Genomic DNA, 25539 nt, shown 5'->3' on the forward strand with positions numbered 1-25539 from the left:
GCACCAATAGTGTGTTGACTGATGGAGCTGATGGAGTCCCTGTTAGTCTTTTGTGGACTGTGTTAGTTTTCTGACTGGATCAGAAGAGCTGAATTGGGAATTTCATCCTTAGTTTCATGTGAAGCCCTGGTTTGAGCTAGCAAATCCTGGGTTGTTTTCCCAGCTTAAACATTGTTTTGTTTTTTTTGACGTGCGACTACCAACACATCAACATGTTAAGGGCTGCTGGTGTGGTAATACTACTAAAGTTAGAGGGATTCTCTAGAAAGCTCGATAGTCAAGAATTACCATTTTCCCCCTCCTCTTTGTTTCAGTTGAACTGATATCACATAAGTGGAAGTGACATATCGTCTTTGAAGAGTGTATAGTGCAGCAAAGCAAGACCAATAAAGGCAGTATGTTCATCTGAGTGCAAGTGTGTTCCTGATTTGTGATTGTGTTCATCTGCTGGTAAGCATGACTATTTTTCCTTACTTTTAGCAGGCATCACTTGATCAGTTTGTGCATGAAGCTCTTCTGGTTGATAAGAGAGAAGGTGCTGTCACAGGGAGAAACTCCTCAACTTGTGTAGTTTAGATCGAATCAGGATGAAAGGAGTTTACTGATCTATTAATGACATAATTAACTGTCAGGCAGTTAACTGAACTACTGTTTAATCAGTTAATTGAACTATATATTCAAGATTAATAGCAACAGCACAACAGATACAATACTAGGTACTTACAAAATGTTAATAAATGCCTACAAATATTTAAACAGCCATCTATATCTAATTCCAAGGAATTGTGTAATTGTGGGCTGCCCCCCACACTTCCCATAAGGAGACGTTCGCACTGTTACATGCACACACAGAGCCCCCTCTCTCAGGAGGTATGTATCTCAAGCACGATCCTCTCTTCTGGCCATGTGGGTTCTCTTGTTCACACACACCTTCTGTGGGAAGTGTGGTTGCTCTAACTTTTTTGTCTCTATGCAATCTGCTAGTCCACACACCAGTGAGAAAGCTCCCTGCGAGTTCACATCCATGCACCCAAGATGTGGGCAGCTACTTTTTGCACCCTTTGTTGTTACTGTACTAGCTGGAGTGGAAACAGGTCACAGTGTCTTATGGGGAGGCTGCTCTGCCTGGCCTAGGCAGAGGTCATGGTGCTGTGAGGACAACATCTGGGCACGTCAAACCTTGTCATGACTGTTGTTCTTTCTGTTGCCCTCTCCTCTCCCCCTGCTATTGCAAATTTTCATGCTTCTCTTACACATTTTCCCAAGCTGACTCTTTTGTTTGAAGTCTGTTGGTAACCCCCTGGTTATAATGTTGGCAGCTCACTCCTCAACTTTTTGTATATAGAAGGTTCTGTACTATAGTGTGCTCCCACTGGAAAACTGTTTATCTTTCTCCCTTTCTGAGGTATGAGAAAGAATGTAGTAATGAAATGCCACTTCATCTTTATTGTTTTTCTCCATTTATAGTTGTGTGTTGCCACCTGCTGACAAGAACAATTAGGGTGAAAACATAGCACGTGACTAGGATGAATCTGTATTACTACAGGGATCTGAGGGTATTTAAACTGTTTCATATGAATTGTCATAATTTGTGTGTCATCAAATTTCTTTGTATTTTTTTTTGAAAAGGAGAAGGAAAAATCATTTTGTGGATTGTTTCAGCGTATGCATCTTCTGTGCACATGAAGCCAATTATTAAATGAATTTATTTAAAGCCACTATTAAGGTAATTATTAATATTTTTAGGTAATATAATGTAATCAATTTAAAGTGAAAACTATAATAGAAAATGTAGTAGAACAAAATACAATGAAAGCCTTAAAACTTTTTAGTAATTACATTTTTCATGGAATTAATGTATGGTACAGACACTGTACTCTTAAGAAGCTATCACTTAGTTTTAACACTTTTGATTTACAAGTATGCTTTAAAAAAAATTCTAATAAGAGAAACTTTCCACAATACCATGGGGAAAAATATCAATAGAGTGCAGTATTCTTCTTATGCAGTTGAGCTGTGTTTATTTTCCCTTGAGAGTAACAGGAAAAAGATATGCCTCAAACTACTTAGCCATAAATAAATGTGTGTGGCTAGGACACTGAATGCTTTTGGTAGTTGAATCTGTGTGGGAGCAATAGGTGAAGTACAGCAAACTGGGCTCAGGCCAGAAAAAAATCTCAAGCTGGGAACTGAAAATTACTCAGTTGTAATTCTAGGCATTTGAGTTCTAGTGCAGCTCCCTAGCAGCGACAGAATATTGACAGAAGATGAATTTGTAATATACGCATGAGAGACATTCTACTTGTCTCTTTTATTCACTGCTTCTTGAAGTTATCCTTACATCTGTTGTGTTCTGTGTTGAAATCATGAAAGAAAACTTCTCACATTCAAACTTACATGGGACAGGTGAATGAATAAGGATATGCATCTCATTCATCCTACTGCTTTCCAGACTTTGTGAGGGAGTGGCATTTTACACTACAGCAGATTTCTCTAAGATGGTTTCTTATTTTTAGAAGAAAGAAACCCAGTCAATTCTGTAGTTGCACTTTTATAAGAATCTCCTTTTTGAAATATGAAATGAAAAACAATGTGTTCTAAAATACAGACATAGTGGACAGTAAAGCATAAAGGCATTCAGGCAAGAAATACTGATTTCAGAAAAGAAGAAACTGAGATTTTTTATTTTTTTTTTAACTCAGGCATGGTAGTTTGACTTCACCAGGTCTACGTTTTGTTTTGGTTTGATTTTCAAATACATATCAGAAAACTGACCAAAGCAGTCACTGACTTAAAGTGGAAAATATAATTTACGTAACAAAAATAGCATATATTTTCATGAAACTAGTTGCTCTATTATATTCTTTACAAATTAGATTCTTGATACTGGGGATATTGCAGTATTACTGCAACATCAAGGCAGTACAGCACATATGACCAATACCACAAGTCCTTTGCAACCTGGCCTACAGAACTTGGTTGTGAGAAATGGCTTTTCTTCAGAGTAGATGCCTCATTTCCAAGTTAAACACCAATACTACTATGCTTTAAAGTATCTCTTTAATAAGCACAGCAAAATCTTGTGGTTCTGCATGCAATAAATTCACTTTTTTTTCCTTCTTTTTTTTTTCCCCTGCAGTGTCTTTAAAAAAAAAAAGTGCTCTGTTTTGGGAAATGTGCTGTGATTTAAAAAGGAGGTTTTTGCTCCTCTATGCAACACAAAAGGGGCAGGCAAAAGCCATAGCTGAGGAAATATGGCAGCAAGCAGGTGCCCATGGACTTGAAGCTGATATGCACTGTATAAGTGAAATGGACAAGGTGAGATACTCAATACTGCTTGGAAAAGTAGATATTTAAGAGCTGCATTTTTCTTCATGTGCTTGAGCAGTGGCTGTTAATAATCGTGAAGGCTGAGCACATGCACCCACCTAAAATATACCATCTAGTTTTACATTTTCGTTTCTTAGGAATCAGTAATTTGGACCAATACTCGTAGATGCTTAATAGACTCCTGCCAACGGTACATCTTCTATTTGATTTTTTTATTAGAACAGTAAATGAATATATCTTTGATCTCTCTTCTAGGAACAGTGCAGTGACTTCTTGAAAGCTGTTTATGTATGCAGTAGTGAATAAATTCTGTATTTACTGGTCAGCTCCCCTGTCGTTAGAAATTACACTTTTTTTGTTTTTTTCTGTTGTTTTTATGTTGCAGTGAGGTCCTGCGTTCTGTTAACGGTGGGGTCCAGCATGACCCTGAGCTTTTGTGGGGTCTTCTTGAGTTACTTAGCGTATGCACCACGTCAATGTCCTAAACCAAAAACATTTAAAAAAAAAAACCAACCAAACAATACTTGATAGCCTGGTATTTCATAGGAGATGAGCAGAAAATAACACCTAAAAGAGGTTTTTTTTCATGCACTTGAAAATGTGAGAAGTTTATAAAAATAATTTAGTTCCCTTTTAGCAAGTTGCTTTCTTGGGGATGACTGCATGTTGGGTAGCTGGACATCTGCTTTTGAATGAATGTTCCCTGTGTATGTAGCAGAGCATAAGACACTTTTATGCAGCCAGCAGGGAATGTGAAGATTCTCCTTATATTCTTCCATTTAATTTCTTCTGCATTTGACAGGTTTGGAGATTAGTTTCAGGAAGGCAGTAGACAGGATATTTCTAGCCCTGTTATTGGTCTGCCACTTGAATAAATCTATTTTGTCAAATTTGACAAGACAGCTCAGAGCTGTGAGTTATTGATGAGGTAGAAAGATGTACTGAATTGAGAATCTGAGAATTGGGCACTGAGGAAAAAAGTAATTTCTGCAGCTTTGTAGATTTCATCACTTAAGCTCTTCCTTATCCTTTACTGTAAATAAAGAGAACTTGTAGAAGCTTAAGTGTAAGTGGGGAGGGGAAAGCAGGATGGCATAACATACTGGAGCAAGAGCTTACTTGAATTTTCTGGGGTCTCTTGTGAAGTCCTCTGGGCATGTTAGATCTGAGAGTTTATTCCACAATATGCACAGTTTAGAGAGGTGTGTATGCTTTAGGCGAGGCAGTAAAAGGTTTCTTTTTTGTCCATATTTGTCAGTTAGAAGGCCTATCTTTATGTAGCTGTTGGGTATTTTTCAGACCTTGTCATAGAATCACAGAATGGGTTGGGTTGGAAGGGACCTCAAAGATCACCTAGTTCCAAGCCCCCTGCCATGGGCAGGGACACCCTCCACTAGATCAGGTTGCCCAAAGCCCCATCCAGCCTGGCCTTAAACACTTCCAGGGAGGGATCTCCACAACCACTCTGGGCAACCTGTTCCAGTGTCTCACCACCCTCATAGTGAAGAATTTCTTCTTAATATCTAATGTAAATCTGCTTTCTTTCAGCTTAAACCCATTACCCCTTGTCCTGTCACTCCATACCCTTGTAAACAGTCCCTCTCCAGATTTCTTGTAGGCTCCCTTCAGGTACTGGAAGGCTGCAATTAGGTCTCCCTGGAGCCTTCTCTTCTCCAGGCTGAACAACCCCAACTCTCTCAGCTTGTCTTCGTAGGAGAGGCCCTCTGATCATCTTTGTGGCCCTCCTCTGGACTTGCTCCAATATTTCCGTGTCTCTCTTGTACTGGGGACGCCAGGGCTGAACACAGTAATCCGGGAGGGTTTCACAAGAGAGGAGTAGAGGGAGAGAATCACCTCCCTCGACCTGCTGGTCACACCTCTTTTGATGCAGCCCAGGATACGGTTGGCTTTCTGGGCTGCAAGCGCACGTTGCTGGGTCATGTTGAGCTTCTTGTCTACCACACCCCCAAGTCCTTCTCCTCAGGGCTGCTTTCAATCCATTCCTCGCCCAGCCTGCAGTTGTGCTTGGGATTGCCCCAACCCACGTGCAGGACCTTGCACTTGGTCTTGTTGAACTTCATGGGGTTCACACGGGCCCACCTCTCCAGCCTGTCAAGGTCCCTCTGGATGGCATCCCTTCCCTCCAGCATGCCAACTGCACCACACAGCTTGGTGTTGTCAGCAATCTTGCTCAGAGTGTATTTGATCCCTCTGTCCATGTTGCTGCCAAAGATGTCAAACAGTGCCGGTCCCAACAGTACTGACCCCTGAGGAACACCACTCATCACTGATCTCCACCTGGACATTGAGCTGCTGACCGCAACTCTCTGAGTGCATCCATCCAGCCAATTCCTTATCCACCAAGTGGTCCATCCATCGAATCCATGTCTCTGCAATTTAGACACAAGGATGTCGTGTGGGACAGTGTCAAATGCTTTGCACAAGTCCAGGTAGATGATGTCAGTCACGCTTCCCTTATGCACCAACGCTGTAACCCCATCATAGAATGCCCCCAAGTTTATCAGGCATGATTTTCCCTTAGTGAAGCCATGTTGGCTGTCACCAATCACCTCCTTATTTTCCATGTGCCTGAGCATAGTTTTCAGGAGGATCTGCTCCATGATCTTGCTGGGCACAGAGATGAGACTGAGTGGCCTGCAGTTCCCCAGGTCTTCCTTTTTCCCTTTTTAAAAATGGGGGTTATGTTTCCCCTTTTCCAGTCAGTGGGAGCTTCACCTGCCACGACTTCTCAAACAGGATGGATGGTGGCTTAGCAACTTCATCTGCCAGTTCCTTCAGGACATGTGGATGCATCTCATCAGGTCCCATGGACTTGTGCACCTTCAGGCTTCTTAGATGGTCTCGAACCTGATCTTCTACAGTGGCTGGTTCTTCATTCTCTCAGTCCCTGTCTTTGCCTTCTGCAACTTGGCTGTTGTGGCTAGAGCACTTGCCAGGGAATACTGGGGTAAAAACAGTCATTGAGTACCTCAGCCTTCTCCATATCCCAGGAGCTTGGGTTGCTTATTATGGCGAAAAGGAGGCTAAGGAGTGACCTCATAGCAACCTACTTGAGCCAAACTCTTTGTGGCAGCAGAAGACTGTACAACTGGAGGCAAAATCCACTGAGGTCTCCTGTTTCCTTCCGGAGAGGGCCCACATTTTCTCTAGTCTTCCTTTTATTGCTGACGTACCTATAGAAGCTTTTCTTGTTGCTCTTGGTGTTCCTGGACAGATTCAATTCCATCAGGACTTTAGCTTTCCTAACCTGACCCCTGGCTGCCTCAATTTCTCTGTATTCCTCTCAGGCTACCTGCCCTTGCTTCCATCTTCTGTAGGCTTCCTTTTTGTGTTTGAGCTTGCTCAGGAGCTCCTTGTTCATCCATGCAGACCTCCTGGTGTTTTTGCCTGACTTTTTCTTTGTTGGGATGCATCACTCCTGAGCTTGGAGGAGGTGATCCTTGAATACTAACCAGCTGTCTTGGGCCGCTCTTCCCTCCAGGGCTTTGTCCCATGGGACTCTACCAAGCAGATCTCTGAAGAGGCCCAAGTCTGCTCTCCTGATGTCCAGGGCGGTGAGTTTGCTGTGCGCCCTCCTTGCTGCCCGAAGGATCTTGAACTCCACCATTTCATGGACACTGCAGCCAAGGCTGCTCTTCAGCTTCACATTCCCCACCAGCCCCTCCTTGTTGGTGAGAACAAGGTCCAGCACGACACCTCATCTCGTTGGCTCCTCTGTCACTTGGAGAAGGAAGTTATCATCAACGCATTCCAGGAACCTCCTGGACTGCTTATGCCTTGCTGTGTTGTCCCTCCAACAGATATCAGGGTGGGTGAAGTCCCCCATGAGGACCAGGGCTTGTGACCATGAGGCTGCTCCAATTTGTCTATAGATGGCCTCATCCACTCGGTTGTCCTGGTGGTGGCCTGTAGCAGACCCCCTTTATAGTGTCCCCTGTCCCTGCCCTCCCTTTAATCCTGACCCACAAGCTCTCAGTTGGCTCCTCATCCATCCCCAGGTGGAGCTCAATGCACTCCAGCTGGTCACTGACCTAGAGAGCAACATCCCCTCCTCATCTGCCCTGCCTGTCCTTCCTAAAGAGCCTGTACCCTTCCATTGCAACACTCCAGTCATAGGAGCCATCCCACCATGTCTCCATGATGCCAGTAAGATCCTAGCCCTGCAGGCATGTGCATGTCTTCAATTCCTCTTGTTTATTCCCCATGCTATGTGCATTTAGACAGAGGCATTGAAGTTGGGCCCCCCTGAAGCTAACTGACTGGCTGGAATTCCTTTGTGCTGCACTTCAGGCACTCTCCTGCTGACCTGTGATCATTCTCCCAGCTCTGGGCATCTGTAGCTGGCAGTGGCATCAAACTGGTAGGAGTGGGATGGATTGAGGTTCCCCTACCATGGCTACTTTAGTCATCAGTTAATGGGAATTCTGTGAAGGTCTGTGGATGAAATAGGTGGCTACAGAGTTCAATAGTCATAATGTGATCCTGTTGCCATAGAAAAATAAATGGTCAGATACTGTTCACGTCTTGGAAACACTGGCTATTTCCAAGTAGTGTCTCTCACCTACACTCTACACTAAGTGAGAAAAGGTCATAAATCTTTGGTTGGTAACTGTGATTGCTTTTTATGCTTGATGAAAGACTAAAATGAAGTGGAAGTGAGGTAGGAGCAGTAAAGTAGGAGGCTAAATGAAGATCATCTTGGATCACAGTGCATGTAGTCAGCCTTGGATGAGTTATCTGAATAACCACGTTTGCCATGATACGTGTTATTCTGGATAAGACATATCTGGGTGTCTGATCCCATTGTCTTCCTTCAGCTGTCATTCACAGCTTGAGCACACTGCTCCCTGCTGTTGTGTGGCATTGCTGTCCTCAGCAGAGGTGTACGTTTGAAGGAAAGAGAAAGAATGGTACTAAGATGTAACATTAAAGGTATAGGAAGAAGTGGAAGGTAGAATAAAAAAATAGGTAATTTTGTAAGGTTCTTGTTGGTCTAGTGATATATCAGACCTGCCAGTAATTGACACAAATTAATGCAGGACCTCTGTTGCCAAGTGTTTGGCTTCCAAAAGGTCTTTAAGTTTGCACAGGAGAATGTGCAGTGGAGCAAGCAAGAATTTAGTGAACTAACCATACCTCTGTTCTAATACACCACTTTTTACTTTCTGAGTTTGTATATTTTTTCTTCTTTTTTTTTTTTTTTGTAATGGAAAAGACTGTTGCATTTTTTACTTGAAGACTTTGCTTTTGTTTATAAATGCAGTAGTCACCTGTGACAATGTACTGCAGAAGCTTTTGTATTTGTACTTATCAAATCAGCTGTGGAAGTTTTGAAAATCTGGGTTGCTGCAACAGGATGCGTAAGGCCTTTTTTTGCACAACTTATAGTTCAATTTTGAAAGTCTCTGGAATTTGTGAGTATTTGCAGTTTGCTTGAACTTGTAAAAGACAAAGCCTCTGTTTGTAACATCCCTGGACCACAACTCACTGACATCTGGCAAAGTACTTGAAGAATATCTGTGCGTGCTTACTCTCTTATACTTCTCTAGGCACCTGCTATTGGCCACTGTCAGAGGCAGGACACTGTTCTACATGGTAATTTAAGTTGTTCCATGCAGCTGCTCTTAAATTCTTCAGGAAGGTTTTGGAAAAAATGACAACAGCAAAACCCCTTGATATTCTGTTTCTTTATGTTCCTAACCTTTTTGGATTGTAGGTGTAAGGGGTAACTTTTTACATGGCTTGAGGAGGGGATAAGATTTGAGTGATTTATGGAGTGAAGTGTTTAGAATGCAACTCCTCAATCTCTGAAGTTTTGAATTGCAGTCCTGAAACTGCTGGAAATGAAACATGGCATCTCTTGCAATCTTTATTTATATTTTCTCATAACCCTACTATTTTATTAAACTTGGAATGCTGGAAGAGTTTAAACTGAAACCTGCAGGGAGCAGTAACAGCAGCTTGGGTTGCTTATTATGGCAAAAAGGAGACTAAGAAGTGACCTCATAGCAGCCTACTTGAGCCAAACTCTTCTTGGTAGCAGAAGACCATACAACTGGAGGCAAAATCCACTGAGTCTGCAGCCTGATAAACTCAGATGTGACACTAGTGGAGATGTTCTGGATGGAAGAGGCTGCCCAGAAAAGTGGAATCTCTACCCTTAGAAGTTTTCAAAATTCAGCCAGGGTCATATCTGACCTAATGCAGCATAGGCAGTTAGTCCCACCTGGAGCATGGGGTGGGACTAGGTGGCCTCCAGAGGTCACTCCAAACAAGGTGTGTCTGATTCTGTGGAGCTGTTTCACATACGTCGCTAGCTGTCCGTGTGATTCAAAACCCATAGGGGTGCTGTGAAAGAGCACGTCGTGCGTGTGACCTGACAGACAGCGGACTAGCACAGTGCTATAGCCCACTATCAGTGGAAAGCTGGAATCATCAAAGAAACAGAGCACTTCTTACTTCAGAAGTAATAAATGTCTGCATGAGACCTGAATTTATGGAACTGATGCACATTCCCCAATATAGGCAGTTCTTTTTGACCTGGTATAATGGGAGTAGCCCCTATAAAACTATGGGAAATGTGAAAGATTGGTATTAGCAAAGGGGCGAGAAATGAATTGGGGGCAGGGTGAAGAGGCCAGAATGAATCAAACTGTAGAGCACAGTGACTGATTATCTCTGTTCAGAGCTACTTTAGGTCCCCCCCAAAGCACAGGGTTGTTTTTTTTGTTTTTTTGTGGCAAAGACAGATGTAACATGGAAGTTATCAGAACTAAATGATCCCTGATGGAATTTAGAAATGATCCCCACAGTTTGTATGGCCACACCCCAGTAATCTGTTTGAAGTTATCAGGATTATGGCCAACTGTGTGATTGCGATCGTATATACAAAAATGCTTTTTCCATTTGACAAAACAAATACTGCAGAAGTTGTGTATTTAAGCTGTCTGAGTACAGTTGCGAAGTATTCTTCGCATGTGTACCAGCCTTCTCAAAGTGCTGCCCTTCTGCATTTGTGTATGGGATCATAGGATAATTCAGGTTGGAAGAGACTTCATGAGGTCATCTCACAGCAGGGTTAGCTGAGATCTGAGCAGGTTCCTCAGAGCTTTATCCAGTCTGGTCTTGAAAATTCCAACCAAGATCATAAGTTGCATCCCCAAAATGACTTGTAATTACTTGAAAGAGTTTCTGTGGTTTAATACAGGTAAGATGAGATCAAACATTTTTCTGTGTACCTTTGGGAAAAGGAAGAGTGAAAAAGAATATCTAAAGCCACAAATAGGTATCGAATGGCACCTTCTAACTTACTTGTTCTATTACTTGTAGTATAACCTGGAAACAGAAAAGGATCCTGTAGTTATTGTTATTTCCACTACCGGTACTGGAGACCCACCAGACACTGCCCGCAAGTTTGTAAAGAAAATTCAAGACACAACCTTGCCACCTCATCATTTCGCACATCTCCAGTATGGATTGCTAGGTAATTTAGTATTTTCTATGTTATTGCAGCACTTGTCTGCCAGTGAATAATTTTTATAATTTTTACTTGTGAATAAGTTGGTTGGTTGGGTTTTTTTAAGTGCTTGTAAAACATTTATTTTTATAACATGAACAGCTTTTTTGTGTAATGTCCTCTATAAGCAATAAAGGAAAAGTGTCACAGAAACGATCTGAATGTAAGCTACCAATTTAATTTTTTTATAGTTTAATTTTCTTTGCATAAACAAAATATTATATAAGCTATCTATAATTGTTGAAGTTTTAATTTCATGTCAAGTCTCTATGGACTAGATGAATTTACTTGACTTTGCAAGTAATTGGGCATTTTTCTATACAGAGGGAAAGGCAGTATAAAATGTTCTTAAAAATAAGGTTTTAAGGTCATCCTATACTTTGAAATTTGCATTTTTATTTTTTTTTTTAAATTGTGAATGTCATACTTGTCAGTAGAAGGAGTGTAACCAGGTTAAAGATTGATTTGGCAAAATGCATCTAACGTATCTTGAGCTGATGGTAAAGTCAGTTTGCTGAGTTTTCAGATTGTGTTTTAACAAACTCCAGAAACTTCTAGTTGAACCTAGATTATTTTTGCCTGACAACTTTAAGTTGATAGATAGGAGTGAGGAAACTTAGATTTCTAGTGAAGAAGGACTAGAACAAAATTTCTAGTGGCTATATAATGTCAAAGTCTGAAATATATGCATCCTAATTATGTAACATTTTGAGATGTTATGCTATTGCCTAGTTATACATTACAGTTTGTGAAATGGTTAGGTCTTTCATAGCTGACTGAATGCTTATATGCATATATGAAGATAAGCATTGTATAAATACTGATTTTTGTTGTAACAGATATTATTATAGTATCTAAGTTATAACATGTTTTGTGATTCTAGTCTAAAAAGTTATCAGTTTTAAAATGGTATCCATTTCAGCTTGTCCAGTGAAGTGTTCGCTCTAAGTACTGTACTTGAGAGGGAGCAGAATTATTTTTATTTTTTTTTTAAAGAAAAATAAAACTGTTATAAAGGAGACAGGAATAGTCCATTGTTAGGTGAGGGTGATAAGGATCTAGTGGTTTGAAATTGCATGCAAGAAAGGGTCAGGCTGTGAAAAATTGTGATAAGTAGGATAGTGAAACAGTTGTATGGATTACTTACAGAGTTTGTGAACATTACCTAACCAGTGGTCTTTGGGATTGTTAGATAAGCACCTGTTAAGGATAAGGTATGTGTGGTTGATCTCTTTTAGGGCAGATCACTGATTTAGTTGATCTCTTAAAATCTCAGGTCCTCCATGAACATACCTCCTGAGTCCACTGACTGTGTAACTGATAACAAAGTGCATCTTCTTCTAACAGAACATCTTCACAACTCTTAAAGGCCAGAAAACCCAGTGCAGTGACAATGAGATCTACAAAGAAATCTCCGATTCCCAGGGAGGAGGATCTTGGACCAGATTCCCTCTTGCACCTTTTCCTACATTTCTCATTTCAGATTGTTTAAAATCACTCCTGTGCTTGATTTTTATTTTTTTTTCAAGGTTCAAATATTTTTTAATTACTTCTAATACTCTCTCCCTTATTTTGTTGACATATATTAACAATTTTAACCTGAAGGTGAGATAATTTCTTTTGGTAATTCACATATCAGTTTCACTCTCTAATTATTTCAGTTCCTTGCATTTTTCCTTTAAGAGTAGTTTTGTATTTTTTAAGTCTCAAACTAAAACAGCATTCTTCTGAAATGTGAAATATTGAAGGCAAATTGTTTTCAGAGAAATTGTGTCTTACATTTGTGAAGGAAGAACCACTTTTTCAGCTCTACTTTGATAAAAACACTTTTTTTTTTTTTTTTTAAGGTCATAAAAGTGTCCTGGTAATATGTACTTTGCTATATCAGTTTCTTCTGTTTGCCTGCAAGAAAATCCTGTGTTATCTTTGCAGATTTTTGTCTATATAGCCTGGGTGACTGACTGACATGATTCCTTTTTCCTTGAATTTGCTAGGTCTGGGTGATTCAGAGTACACATTCTTTTGTAACGGTGGAAAGACAGTAGACCGAAGACTTCAAGAACTTGGTGCCCAGCACTTCTATGACACAGGATTAGCAGATGATTGTGTAGGGTAAGAGCTGAATGAGTTGGGATTTTATTTCTTCAAGATGCAATAACTACATGTGAATTTGGCTGAACATTCTGAACTCTTTGAAATCAGTTGAACCTGAATACTCAGCACCTCACCTCACAGGAATGAATCCTGTCTGAACACAGTATGCCTTTTCAATCTCAATTGCCATTAAATAAAACTCCATTTTCAAAATGTGAGTAAACATCTGTAATGCCTGGGAAAATTGAGAGTATTTAGAAGTTTTAGAAATTAAGTAATTTGGAATAAGTGGAGGGGTTTAAAAATGTAGCTTGTTTACTGAAGCAAATAAAAATAAATCTAGTTCCCAGTACATGCGGTACTGGGTAATAGGATCTCTTTCTACATACACATCAGACTTTTCTCTAAACTCACATCTTGCAGTATAGCTGCTTTAGGCAAACCCTACAATGTTTTTTTAAATTTTCTTCTCTTTTCCCTAAACCATGCATTTTTTAAATTTTTATTTTTTATAACCACTGTAGAGGAATTATGTAAGAAAACAAACTCCCTTCCTGTTCTGTTGCTCTTTCTCACCAGTAGGCTGCAGTCTTGGCTTATTTATTTTGAACTGCAGATTATATCTGTTCTGTGCGTGATGTTATGAGACAATTGAACACAAACATAGCCATAACCATAAAGCTTATATGCTGTGTTCTAAAATAATAAAAATGGAACATTAGTGTAAGCTATTTATGTTACTGTTGCACAGTGAAAAGTTTCATATTTTGCTACCATCCCTTCAACTTCCTGTCATAAAATTCAGCGTAAGAAAATAAAAATGAGAAACTGGAAGAACGAGGCTGTTATACACTTTATACTCTGTAAATTTACATAGTGATAATAACTAAATGAAAATATTTTTGTAAAAAAAAAAGCTGTCTTGGTAATAGCGGCAGATATATATATTAAAAATGGAAAATGAATAGTGTTTTTAGCTTTTATGGTCTTTTCATTATTTGTAAATTAACAGTCCAGTAAGTCACAATAAGTCAACCATTCCTTTCTCTTCTAATTCCTCCCTCCCCAGTCTGGAACTAGTGGTTGATCCTTGGATTGATGGACTTTGGCTTGCCCTCAAGGAAGCATTTCTATTGCAGAAAGAAAAAGAGGGCATGAGCAGCGATGCTGTTTCTAGCTCTCTCTCTGCAGCCCCACGTGTTGGATATGAACTAAACTTAAGCTCAGAAGTACAGAACTTGAAGCTAGAAGATGGAAGAGTGAGGAGTTCTGATGTTCTGACACAGAAACTGATTGACATCCATCTTGTGGCTTCAGCTGGAGACACCGAACCTTCACTTGTTCATTCTGTCCCTCCTGTCTCTCAGTCTGCTCTTAATATTCCTGCCTTGCCACCAGAATACATAGAGGTGCAGTTTCAGGACACCCATGGTGAGGTAAGGATGTCACTCTGAATGACGAAAGCCTCCAGTTCTGGTAGGAGCATGAGTGTATGCTCCTATGTACAGCTGAAAGAGCAACAGGTTACTTAGATAAAGGAGATAACATCCCTGAACGCAGGAGGGTTTTGAATTGTAAGTGAAAGATCCATTTATATTGTGAAAATTTAGGTACCACCATATGAGTTATGCACACTGATGTAAGAGTATGATTTAGCTAAATAATAATTTTATAAAGGAATGTCATTGCAGTGCCAGGCATGGAAGAATTAAAATCCTCAGTGACTTAAGATGGTGAAAACATCTTCCTGTAGAAAGGACTACAGTACAATTTCTGTTCAAATTTTTAGTACTTGCTGAATGCCTTAAGAGTGTGTAAAATTGCTCAAAATCTTGCAGCATATTTAATAACAGAGAAACTTATCATTGTAAAAGCATGATCATAATTTTACTATTGGAAACAAGATGAACTGCAGATTGAAAGCCAGTATGCTTTTCCTATGAAGCCGTGTTGAACAGACCTGCTGTACAAAGAGAAGATTTAGTATGAGCTGGTAATCATCTCCAGTTGGCATATGTAGTGTTCAAAATGAACTGGAAAGTGTGACTCAAACTTTTCTGGTTGCCTGCCAGAGGGCAGACATTTTGGTTATCTGTGTGAGGGAGCAGGGAGCGCTGGCTGCTCTTTAAGGGACAGGGAGTCAGGAGCCGAGTGTGGTAACACAGCCAGCCATGTTTTCTGATACCCAAGCAATGCAAACCAGGAGATGGCAGCCGGGATCAGCCAAGAGTGCAGATCATCAGACAAGTTTGTGGGAGTGAGGCAGGTCTGGGGCCAAGCTGGGAAGTCAGTCTGCAGATCCAGGCCTGGATCAATAGCATTGGTGGCCAGCCATGGGCATGGTTGTGGCTGAGATGCTAACCAGTATTCCTGATGTAGCTTAGGCATGGACTGAAGACCTCAGCTGAGCTGAGATGGGGCTCCTGGGCCCATGAGCAGAGGTAGTGTTGGAGGCCTCTGGTGAAGCTACTCAGGACCGTGAAAGCCCATTAGTATCATCAGGGCCCTGACACTCTCTCTGTTAAGAGTGGCCATGGTAATGCTGAGACAATCACTTAGTCTAGCTAATATAATAACGTAAGAGTGTATGAATTTAAACACTTTTAAACCTCATATTGTGGTTGGTTTTGCTCAGGTCGTTGAATTAAATAATCCAAATTACTGAAACAAAGATTAATGATTTAGAGGTACACTGATTAAAGACTAATACTAGGGTTGAAAGTGGTGCTACAGTAGTTGAAAGAGCCCATTTTCTTATTCTAAAGTCATAGCATATATTCAAGCTGATCTCTGAAACAATTGATCAGGTTTGAATATTGATGGCTTAACTTTTCTGTAAATAGGAAAAACAACAGCAAATGGAAAAAGGTGAATTTGCTAATCTGGAATTCAGTGACAGATTAAAGATTTTAGTCCAGATTTCAGGTATAAAGCTGGATGGTTGTCTTGAGCCTTGGAAAGAATCAAATCCAGGTTTGGTTTTTTTTTCCCTTTGGCACTATTTTTGGCATACTTGCTAGACCTTGTCAAAAGTAGGTCCCATGTAGGGTCATGTTTGGTTTTACATGTATGACACACTTCGTGTCCTTTTCCGGTATCTAACATTACAAGAACCATGGGTATTTTTTTGCCAAGCACAGCTGAAGTTGGCTTGCTTTGAATCCATCAACTTCGGGTTGGATATCTCCAGAAAGAGACTCCATGCTGTTTGAAGAAGGCTGGGTACACAGACTCTATAGTTACTTTTATGATCTATGTCCTGCGCTGTTGCGTCTCAGGGTTGAATTAACAAGCTGCTGCTTATTAGTGGCAGAGCAGTAACAGTCTGCATCTTAAGCCTTTGTGGCAAGTGTAAGATAATACAATTTAGCTTAAATCTTGATCTTGCTATGCCTTGAACTTAACTTGGAGGGAATGTGAATGTAGACAATTATCACAGTCCAGCTGATGCATAACAACTTGATATGGCCCAAGCCACTAATCACCATGTCAAAATTTTAAGAGAATAATAAAACTTGCAACTACTGGCCTCAAGTGATTCTCCTTTCTCCTTTTTTTAAATAGGAAATCTTCAGATTTTTTTAAATGTGGTGGTTTAACCTCGGCTGGATGCCAGGTGTCCACCAAGCTGCTCTATCACTCCCCTCCTCAGCAAGGCAGGGAGGGGAGAAAAATAAGATGGAAAAAACAACCCCAAAGTCGTGGGTCAAGATAAAGGCAGTTTAATACAGCAAAAGCAAAAGGCCGCACGTGGAAGCAAAGCAAAAAAGCAGAAGATTATTCTCTACTTCCCATCAGCAGGCGATGTCCAGCCACTTCCTGGGAAGCAGGGCTTCAGTACACATACTGGCTACTCCAGAAGACAAACATTGTAAAAAAACTCGAATACCCCTGCCCCGTTCCTCCCCCTATCTCTCAGCTTCTTATTGCTGAGCATGACATCCTATGGTATGGAATATCCCTTTAGTCAGTTTGGGTCAGCTGTCCTGGCTGTTTCCCCTCCCAAGATCTTGCCCACCCCCAGCCAACTGCTGAGGCGGAGGAAGAAATGTTGGAGAGACAGCCTTGATGTGTGCCGGCACTGCTCAGTAGTAGCCAAAACACTGGTGTGTTACCAGCACCTTACTAGCTACCGATACACAGCACAGCACTATGAGAGCTGCTATGGGGGGAATTAACTCCATCTCAGCCAGACCCAATACATTAACCAATATTTTCTTAGTGGTAGAATAATTCCTTTCCATTTGGCAGAGTATTGTTATGGACATTATGTAATGTCCTCATTTTTGTCTGTATCGATCTCAGATACATCTCAGATGGAGCTTGCTGACAATAGTGATGGAGAAATGAGGGCTGCAATGTGATCTTCAAGTGACAGCCTTTGACAGAGGTGGTCTGGAATTATTCTTGATGCTCATTTACAATTCTTGGGGTACATTTTTACCTGTGTAAAAATGTTGTGGAATAACATGATGCTGTTTCTTAGTGTGAAATTTGCTGATTAGCTCTAAATTTAACTGTAGTTTTTAAAATTCCTCTTATAAATTGCCTGTAATAGCCCCATATGCACTCCAAAGTCTTAATCTGTAAATCTGCAATGATGTTTTTAAATAGCTTCTGTTCTTACTTCTTCTGTCTGTTCTGTACACGTAGTAATCCTTTAATTAGGTGGGAGTTTTCTGGGTTTTAACATAAATGCCGTTCTCTAATTGGCTATTTTCAAGGCAGCTCTTGAAAAAGAAAACAGCTAGCTGCATTTCATAGTAGTTTAGGCCCATTAGACTGTTCAAGCCTACTGACTTTTTATAGTTGAACATATGCATGTTGCTGCTTGGTTGTGATTTTTAAAAATGTAGAGCAAAACGCTCTCTGTATATAGGAGATTCATGTTTTTCCTCATTGTTTTGAATTGTTTTCTAAGATTGTTCCAAAAAAATTGTACCAACGCTAATTCCTGTATGTCATAGTAAGCTGTCATTCAGCTGATTTGCATTTTTGGTGTAAGTTTTCGTGTCTTCTTTTTCAGAATCCACATCTGTCCTCACTGATTTCAGAGGGACAAGCCTTTGAAGTGCCAGTTACAAAAGCAGTTCAGCTCACTAGAGAAGATGCGATAAAAACCACATTGCTCTTAGAACTTGATATTGCAGTAAGTGATGGCTTTTTCTTTAGTGGGTTAAAATAAAAGATGAAAAGCATATGTGCTATGTATAATAACTGGAGGGGGGAAATTATATGACTGTATAAAAAGAAAAAATAATTCCCTATACAATAGGATGTCAGCGTAGGCTGATCCATTTTGTAAATGCAAAGCTTGATTTGTTCACTGAAAGATACAACTCCATGGAAGTCAAAACAGAAATAAAGCATCAAATTAATTTCTCTGTTGTTCCATGAATATTGTATTGACTGAAACACCTTTTTGAATGGAATTTGCAATGGAGAAGGACAGGCAGGGAATATTGAAAATGAATAATACTTCAGTTTGTAAGTATACAACTTGGGGAATATTCAGAAACTGTATAGTAAATTGTGACTACTCCTTGTGGTAGGTAATCTACACAAGTGATAATTTGACTAGTATGATCAAGTGATAAGAGTCGTTAGCTCTTAAGCACTGTTTCTGCCTCTGGCATTCATTTGCTCTGACTTGTTAACATACTCCTCAATGTTACCCTAGGTGTAAAAACTGGTTTAGTTTATTTCAGGGAAGATCATATTTTGTATACTGGTTTGAAGATGAAAGGCAGAGAGTGCTCGATATTACTTTACAAGAAATCTTTAAAAGGAAAATGTATTGCTTTTGAGCAGCTTTCCAAATTTGTAGAATATTGCCATTGGGATATTGTGATTTTGGCAGTAACTTTTATTGGACTCTATTAGCCTAATCTGTGTAAATATCCACAGGACATCTTTAAATCTCAGTTATAAATGGAGTCTATTAAGTTTTGAGCTACTGAGTCTCTGAGATGACATGGATTTTTGCATATATTTATATGTATATGTGTATCCTGTCATCAGCACCCACTGAAAATTTGAACATTTTTTTCCTTTCTCTTCCTGACATTCTCAACAGTCCGTGTATACAGGTCACCTCACCTGATGCGTAAGGGAAACATGATGATGCAAGTATAATTCTGTATGCTTCTATAACAGGCAGAAGCTTGAGTTTCAGGGTTTCAGTTATGCACAAGAACCTCAGCCAACTAAGTAGAATCTAGGTCTTAAGATCTGAGATACGTTTTAATTTTCACTGTGCTCTTCTCTTGCTATTTTATTTTTTTTCCTCCAGAAGATAAAAACAGTTGGGGTCATTTCAGTCACAGTTCATCAAGTAGTTTAACCAGCAAATTTTTCTTTTAGTGGTAATGTACCTCTATACAAAGTTACATTAATTATGAGGACTTCATTTCTCTGCTCTTCTTGAACCAGAAAACAGAGTACACCAGTAATTAATGATCTGGGCTGATTATATAACACATCCTCTTAATACATATTTATTTTCCTTCTGTTTAGGCTGCTCAGCAGTTCTTATTAAAGAGTGTCCAAATATTTAAACCAGATAAGGAAAGATTTTTCTAATTAGTAAGGTTAAACCAGAAAACAAAACATGAATATTTAGTTTCTGATGTGCTCCAAATAGTGAAGTGCTAGTAGAGAGTAAAAGAACTTCCTGTGGCTGTGATAGTAGGAAGATTGTTGTTAGGAATGGGGATGCTGTTGGCCTTGGCTTATGATACAATTTAATAGAAATTATCTCATATTTTAAAACAGGATACAGTCTTTGACTACCAACCTGGAGATGCCTTTTGTGTCCTATGTCCCAACAATGTCAATGAGGTGGAAGAACTTCTTCACATATTGGGACTTTCTGAAAAAGGAGAGTACTTCGTTTGTGTAAAGGTTAAGCAGGGCACGAAAAAGAAAGGTATAGTGTGATGCGCTGATCATGAACAAATACCCCTTTCTGTGTTGGTAGTCGTTGGTATGCATAGTTTTTAATGTTTTTATCTTTAGTATTGGGACACAGCTGTCATTTCATGGAGGCATGTTGGAAGTCACAGAGATGTGTTAAAAAAGAGAGGACGCATAGAATGCTGCTACTGGTTTTACTATAGATGAGTTAGCTCCTGACTGGGAACTTGAGCCTGGCATTAGTGTTCATTGATCTCATTCTTCCTCTGTGCTCCTTCATGTTTATGGAGATGAGTCTTTAATCACATAACCTAACAGTCCTCCACTTGAAAGTAAAATCTCTCCTTGCACAGCACTTCACATCAGTCTGTTTTACATCCTAAGAGGGCTGCACTCCTGAAGCAGAAGACTTAGTGCTGCTGCAAGGTGCCTTTTAGGGGCTTGTAGGTCTATGTAGATGTGTTCTGCTAAGTCTTATGATCCCACACCTCAGAAAGGGTATCTGCAGGTTCAAGGTATGCCCGTGTACTGCCAGCTTGACCTGTGAGAATTATTCTTCTCTTGCCTTGCAATTGGCGTTTTAACGGTGCTGCTGAGTTGTGCTTTTAGTTCTGCAGGATGGGGTAGGGTTCTTTGTTGTTCCCATGGTGAGGTTCCCTGCATCAAGGGCAACACAAGTTGTCCCTTAATTATGATGTATAAATGGACCTCTGTTCTTGGAATTGGTGAGTAACTCACTTGTTAGCAAGGTGAGTTTACATGACAGGCCATGTTGTAATGTATTATATGTGATGTCCAGGCCCAGGTGAACCCCATCCTTGACCCCCACTCCAGTAACTAACCTCTGCTCGGAGGGGTCACTGGTAGATTTGGTGCAGAACCAGTGTCAGTTACAGCCTGGTCCCTGCACTGGGGATGAGCCCTGCATCTGCAGAGGTGGTCTGCCTGTTATCCAGCACCACTGTGCTGTACCCCCTCCCCTTGTACCCCCTTTCTTGGGGAACCTCCATTGTCCTTGTTCCTCTGCGACAGACCCGTCCAAACACACCTGCTTCTTCCCCCAAGCCCCCCCATAGCACACCCCCCCCCCCAAAAAAAAAAAAAAAAAAAAAAAAGGAAAAAGAAAAAAAAGACATCCCAGGAGAGTCCCAGCTTTGTAGCAATCTCCCTTTGGATCAGGGCTAGTGCTGAGCACCCTCAAACTCAAGGCAACGTCACCCCATCCAAGGCCCAACAGCTGTACACAGGCAAGCAGCAAGAGATTGGGTGATGGGGGGATTTCACAGATATGCTACATCTACTGTTTACGCTATTTACAGATTTTACAGAATCAAGCACATCTATAAAGGAAGCAATTAAAAGGGAAGGGTGTAGCAGAGGGGGAAGTAATGGAGGGCCAAAAGCATCAGACTTTCATAGGAAGCTGGGCTTCAAATTTTGTTCCTCCTGAAGGCTAGTAGGTTTTTCTGTGTAAATCGGAGCCCTGCTACCTGACTGCATAAAATTTGAATCTCTCTAAGTTAAAGACAGTGTCAACAGCATGTTCAAAGTGAAGGTCTGTTTGAATAGGTACAGAGAGATATTGTCTCCTTCCTACCTACAGTAGTTCCCTTTCTTCTCCTGTACTGATGTTGCAGGAAGGATGTAAAGCTGTCCTAACAGAGCACTTTGAGTTCATCAGTGTCAGAGCACTTTCCGTGTAGAACAGAGCCTGTGTAGCCAAGTGAACATAACTTAGCCCCTTGATTGTTCTTGTATACCAAAAAACCTGTCCTTCCAAGGCAAAGTTGGTAAAGTAATTGAGTGAAACTCAGAGTATCAGTGCTCTCATCCGATGTGTAAATAATACAGGTTATTGCATTTCTGGCTGCCTAATGTAGCACTAATGGGGGGAAAAAAGTTGAAATTATGCATTATTTATGCAACATTTTGCCATATCTTGTATGTAAAATGGCGTGCCTGTTTGTGAATCGTAATGAATGATAATGGAAAGGTAGATCATAGCACAGAGAATTAAAGTTCTCGGGTCTGCTCTTGAGTCTTGTGAGTGATCCAGAGCAAATCACGCTGACTTTTTACATTTGCCTTGGTTACATGGCCAGGACCTAGCAAGTTGCTGCTGATCCACTGAACTCCAATCATGGCTTGTACACTGACTTCCATCCACTGCAGTTAGGAAGTTAAGTGGTTTAGGATTAAATCCAAATTAATTTCTTTGGAGCTGTGCTGGTGAGCAGAGACTCATTAACTTACTGTAACTTAATAACTTGTTTTTGCCAATCTGTACCAAAGAATTCAGCTCTATAATGCAGCTTTGCAATTCCTAGCAATGTTCCAGAATTGCTTTCCTTTTGGGACGGTTCTCTCTCAACTGCATTCACATTTCAGAGGAATTTGTAATAGTTACTACAAACTGTTATGATTGTGGATTTAGTGAATGAAGAGAGCTGAAAAACCTGAGAGAAGAGCATGAACAGCAGGCTGTGCCTTTGCTGCATCTTCAAGATTTACTAGGAATTCCACTGAATTTTGTTCACAACCTCTTTTTGTTCAGTCTATGAATTCTTTGATGAAGTAGATGAGATCAATGGAGAGGACAAAACAGAAATTATTTGCAGTCTAGTACAAAGTCTGTTGTTCGAATACTGGATTTTTGTAATTGTTTTATATTGTATGTACGAGCATCCTAGGAAGAGGTTTAAGTACTGCTTGTAACATGCTGTCAGCATGTTCAAGAAAAGGAAGTTTATATAAATGTGAAAATGGATGCTTCTTTCCTGCGTTATATTTATGCCAATCCTCTTATCTTCTAAAAGTAAATTTTGTTCTTTGTAGCAAGGATTGAGTCAAGCAATGCTGATATGAAGAGTTAATTTAGCAAGTTGTATAGGTATATTCTTGGAGCAAAAATCCTGTACTATTAAAGGGCTCTTGAGCGTGGAAAAAAGCATAGTAAGAATCAGTAGCTAGATGTCAAAGCCAAGAAATTTTGTGAAGAGAAATCTCAACATGCAAGTTAGGTCTGTAAGGAAGCAATTTGGGACCTGCAGAGCTTATAAATTAAGGGTGTTTTGTCACATAAATGCTCTTATATTGCTTTTGGGGTTAACTTAGAATAGCTGCTTTAGCATGAGGCTGATAAGCCTGGCTGCACCCTAGCTGACTCCATGAAGGGATAGATGGGATGTCAGTGTACCTCCTTCCCAGAAATGGAACCTGTAGAGAGTACAAGAGAGATTATTTGCTTGTACAGAAACCCCTTGGATCTGCTGGGCCTCAGAAGCTCCAGCTTGGCGCTGGCTGCATACACCTTTGGTTAGATTATTAGAAAACTGCAGTGTGTTCCTATTTTCAGGAGTGCGTATTGATGGAGGGGAAAAAATGCGGATGTTCCTTTTCCTGGTAAACTTTCCTCTGAATTTCTTTAAGGTGGAAAGTGGCAACAAAGCCTCGAATTGGTTTAGCAATGAAATTTATTTGAACACTCATGTATTATACCTCTTTTTTAGTTTCCTGATTTCTTAATAAGTTTTAACTTGTCATTGCAAAATAGTCATTGACACTTCCTTGGAAAACTGTCTTGCTGTTTAGTTTATAATTTCCACTGGGGTTCAAACACACAGAATTGGATGCAGTTTAGCTCTCTCGTATTTCTTGAAGGAACAAGCACTCTGTGATGCCATTTTTGGATGTTAATAGATGCACATTTTGTTTTGTTTTTTTTCTCCCACTGAACTAGGAGCAGCTCATCCACAACACATCCCTGAAAGAAGCACTCTGAAATTCATTCTAACCTGGTGTCTGGAAATAAGAGCAATTCCCAAAAAGGTGTTTATGTGTTTGTTCTTTTAAAGAGAAATCCTTAGTAATTCTATGCTGTATGGGCTCTTACAGACCTATCCTTGCTTTGTGTGTAGTTACCATGTGTCTTGGTGAATAAGGATTGTCAGTTTGTATGCTGCTATTTGTACTTTATTCTGAGAAATTTCACTTCTGGTTCTTAATCCGGCAAACTATGAGATACTGAAATCTCTATTCCCATTCTGTAGTGCCTTGATTCATAGCTAGTCTGTGAGTAAATAGAAAAATACTAGATATTTGGTGCCAGATAACTGGAAGGCTGACTGAACCTGGCCCCATAGGCATTTTAGAGAAATCATTCTTTCTAATCAGTGGGAGCCATTACTGTTAAATGTTGTGACTGAAAATACGCATGTTGCTCAATGCAAACATACCATAATGTCTTTTAAAGTATTTTAAAGCTTTTCTTTAGCGTTTCAGTAACCTGGCAGAATTCAAAGAAAGATTTTTGCCTGTGTAGTATTTGTTCTCACAACATGTGAATATTATTTTCCTTTCATTCTGTGCCTGCAAAAAAATGGAAGCTTGCAACTGGAAACGCACGTGTATTTCTGGTATTGTCAAAACACATTTTAAAGATAACTTTGCATGCAGGATGAAGCTAAACAGTTCTGTTGATTGGGCCTCTGAGAGAAACCAGGTTTTGGAAGGACATTTTCACTCAGCAGAAGGGAAGAGAGTCTTCCAATTGTTTCAATCTTTTCAAAACTGCATTTAACAATTTTGAGAATTTGTCTCAACAATAAGAGTAGGCAGAGTGCGCTGGCTAGGGAATACCGCACAAGGCAGGTTTTATAACCTATCTGCTTTATTATCTCTTCAGTGTAGAATGTGCTTTATGTAACTCCATACTCAGAACTATTGTCAGAAACTCAGTGTTTGAGCACACTCAAATTACTTTCCAAGTATTATTTTGTTTAGAATATGTCATCCGATTGCACTTGGTGTTTCGGATCACTTTTCTTTTATGCACTATTTCCACCTTGCTTTTGGGAAAAAACCTTGTAACTGTTTACATCTGATTTTTACTTTATCTTAGAATGCTCAATTTAATTTTCCCATAAGAAAAGCTTGCAGTACCATTATGTAGGCATAAAGTATGGAATAAAACACCACTGCGACATTTACATGACTCATTAAATACCATACTTTATTTACAGTAAATACCTCTTCTAAGACTTTTTATTATTCCTTTCCCAGCTTCTGTAACTTAGCAAATGGTGTTTTGTCTTGAATTAATTTGTGTTATGGATCTGTTTACTTAACTAAAGTGCAAATACATAAATAAGGAAGCTTTTCATAAATTCTGGATTTTTCAGGGAATGGGTTGCTCCTTTTTATTTGTCTCTCCCCCATTCAGGCTAAGTAGGATTTTCTGACCTGCTAGCTTGTCCCAGATATTAGAGGAGCAGCCACAAAAAAAAAAAAAAAAAAAAAAAAGAAAAGTAATTTTTTCATAGCTGGTGAAAGTGTGCATTGGGAAATAATTGTATTATCCATTAACCTATCAGGTGACTTCTTCCTACCTTCAAGCATCCCAAGTTTTTCCCAAATTTCTGACCATTTTCCCAAATGGACAAGTCTTTTTACCCTTCACTCTTATTTTGTTCCCTGCAGGCATTTTTGCGAGCTCTTGTAGAATGTACCAGTGATGCAGTAGAAAAACGGAGACTTCAAGAGCTTTGCAGCAGACAAGGAGCCTCTGATTACACATGCTTTATTAGAGATTCTAATGTTTGCTTGCTGGATTTACTTCATGCTTTTCCAAGCTGCAAGCCTTCACTTAACCTGTTAATTGGTAA

General features: G+C 39.9%; 1 protein-coding gene across 2 annotated transcripts in view; it reads left to right on the top strand.

Moving 5' to 3' along the window:
- Window positions 1-25539, top strand: part of MTRR (5-methyltetrahydrofolate-homocysteine methyltransferase reductase) — a 34264-nt gene that overhangs the window by 847 nt on the left and 7878 nt on the right. Inside the window, exons 2-11 of one of the 2 annotated variants that reach the window (XM_075744781.1) lie at window positions 315-450; window positions 1630-1726; window positions 3140-3318; window positions 10681-10834; window positions 12862-12979; window positions 14031-14397; window positions 17988-18110; window positions 19736-19889; window positions 23616-23704; window positions 25355-25535. In XM_075744781.1, coding sequence (XP_075600896.1) covers window positions 3175-3318; window positions 10681-10834; window positions 12862-12979; window positions 14031-14397; window positions 17988-18110; window positions 19736-19889; window positions 23616-23704; window positions 25355-25535 — 1330 coding nt within the window. In that variant the 5' untranslated portion in view covers window positions 315-450; window positions 1630-1726; window positions 3140-3174. The remainder of the gene's footprint in view (window positions 1-314; window positions 451-1629; window positions 1727-3139; window positions 3319-10680; window positions 10835-12861; window positions 12980-14030; window positions 14398-17987; window positions 18111-19735; window positions 19890-23615; window positions 23705-25354; window positions 25536-25539) is intronic. The other variant, XM_075744782.1, reaches the window with a different exon arrangement.

The sequence above is a fragment of the Balearica regulorum genome, chromosome 2 (genome assembly GCF_011004875.1).
Source record: "Balearica regulorum gibbericeps isolate bBalReg1 chromosome 2, bBalReg1.pri, whole genome shotgun sequence".
In the NCBI taxonomy this organism is placed as follows: Eukaryota; Metazoa; Chordata; class Aves; order Gruiformes; family Gruidae; genus Balearica; species Balearica regulorum.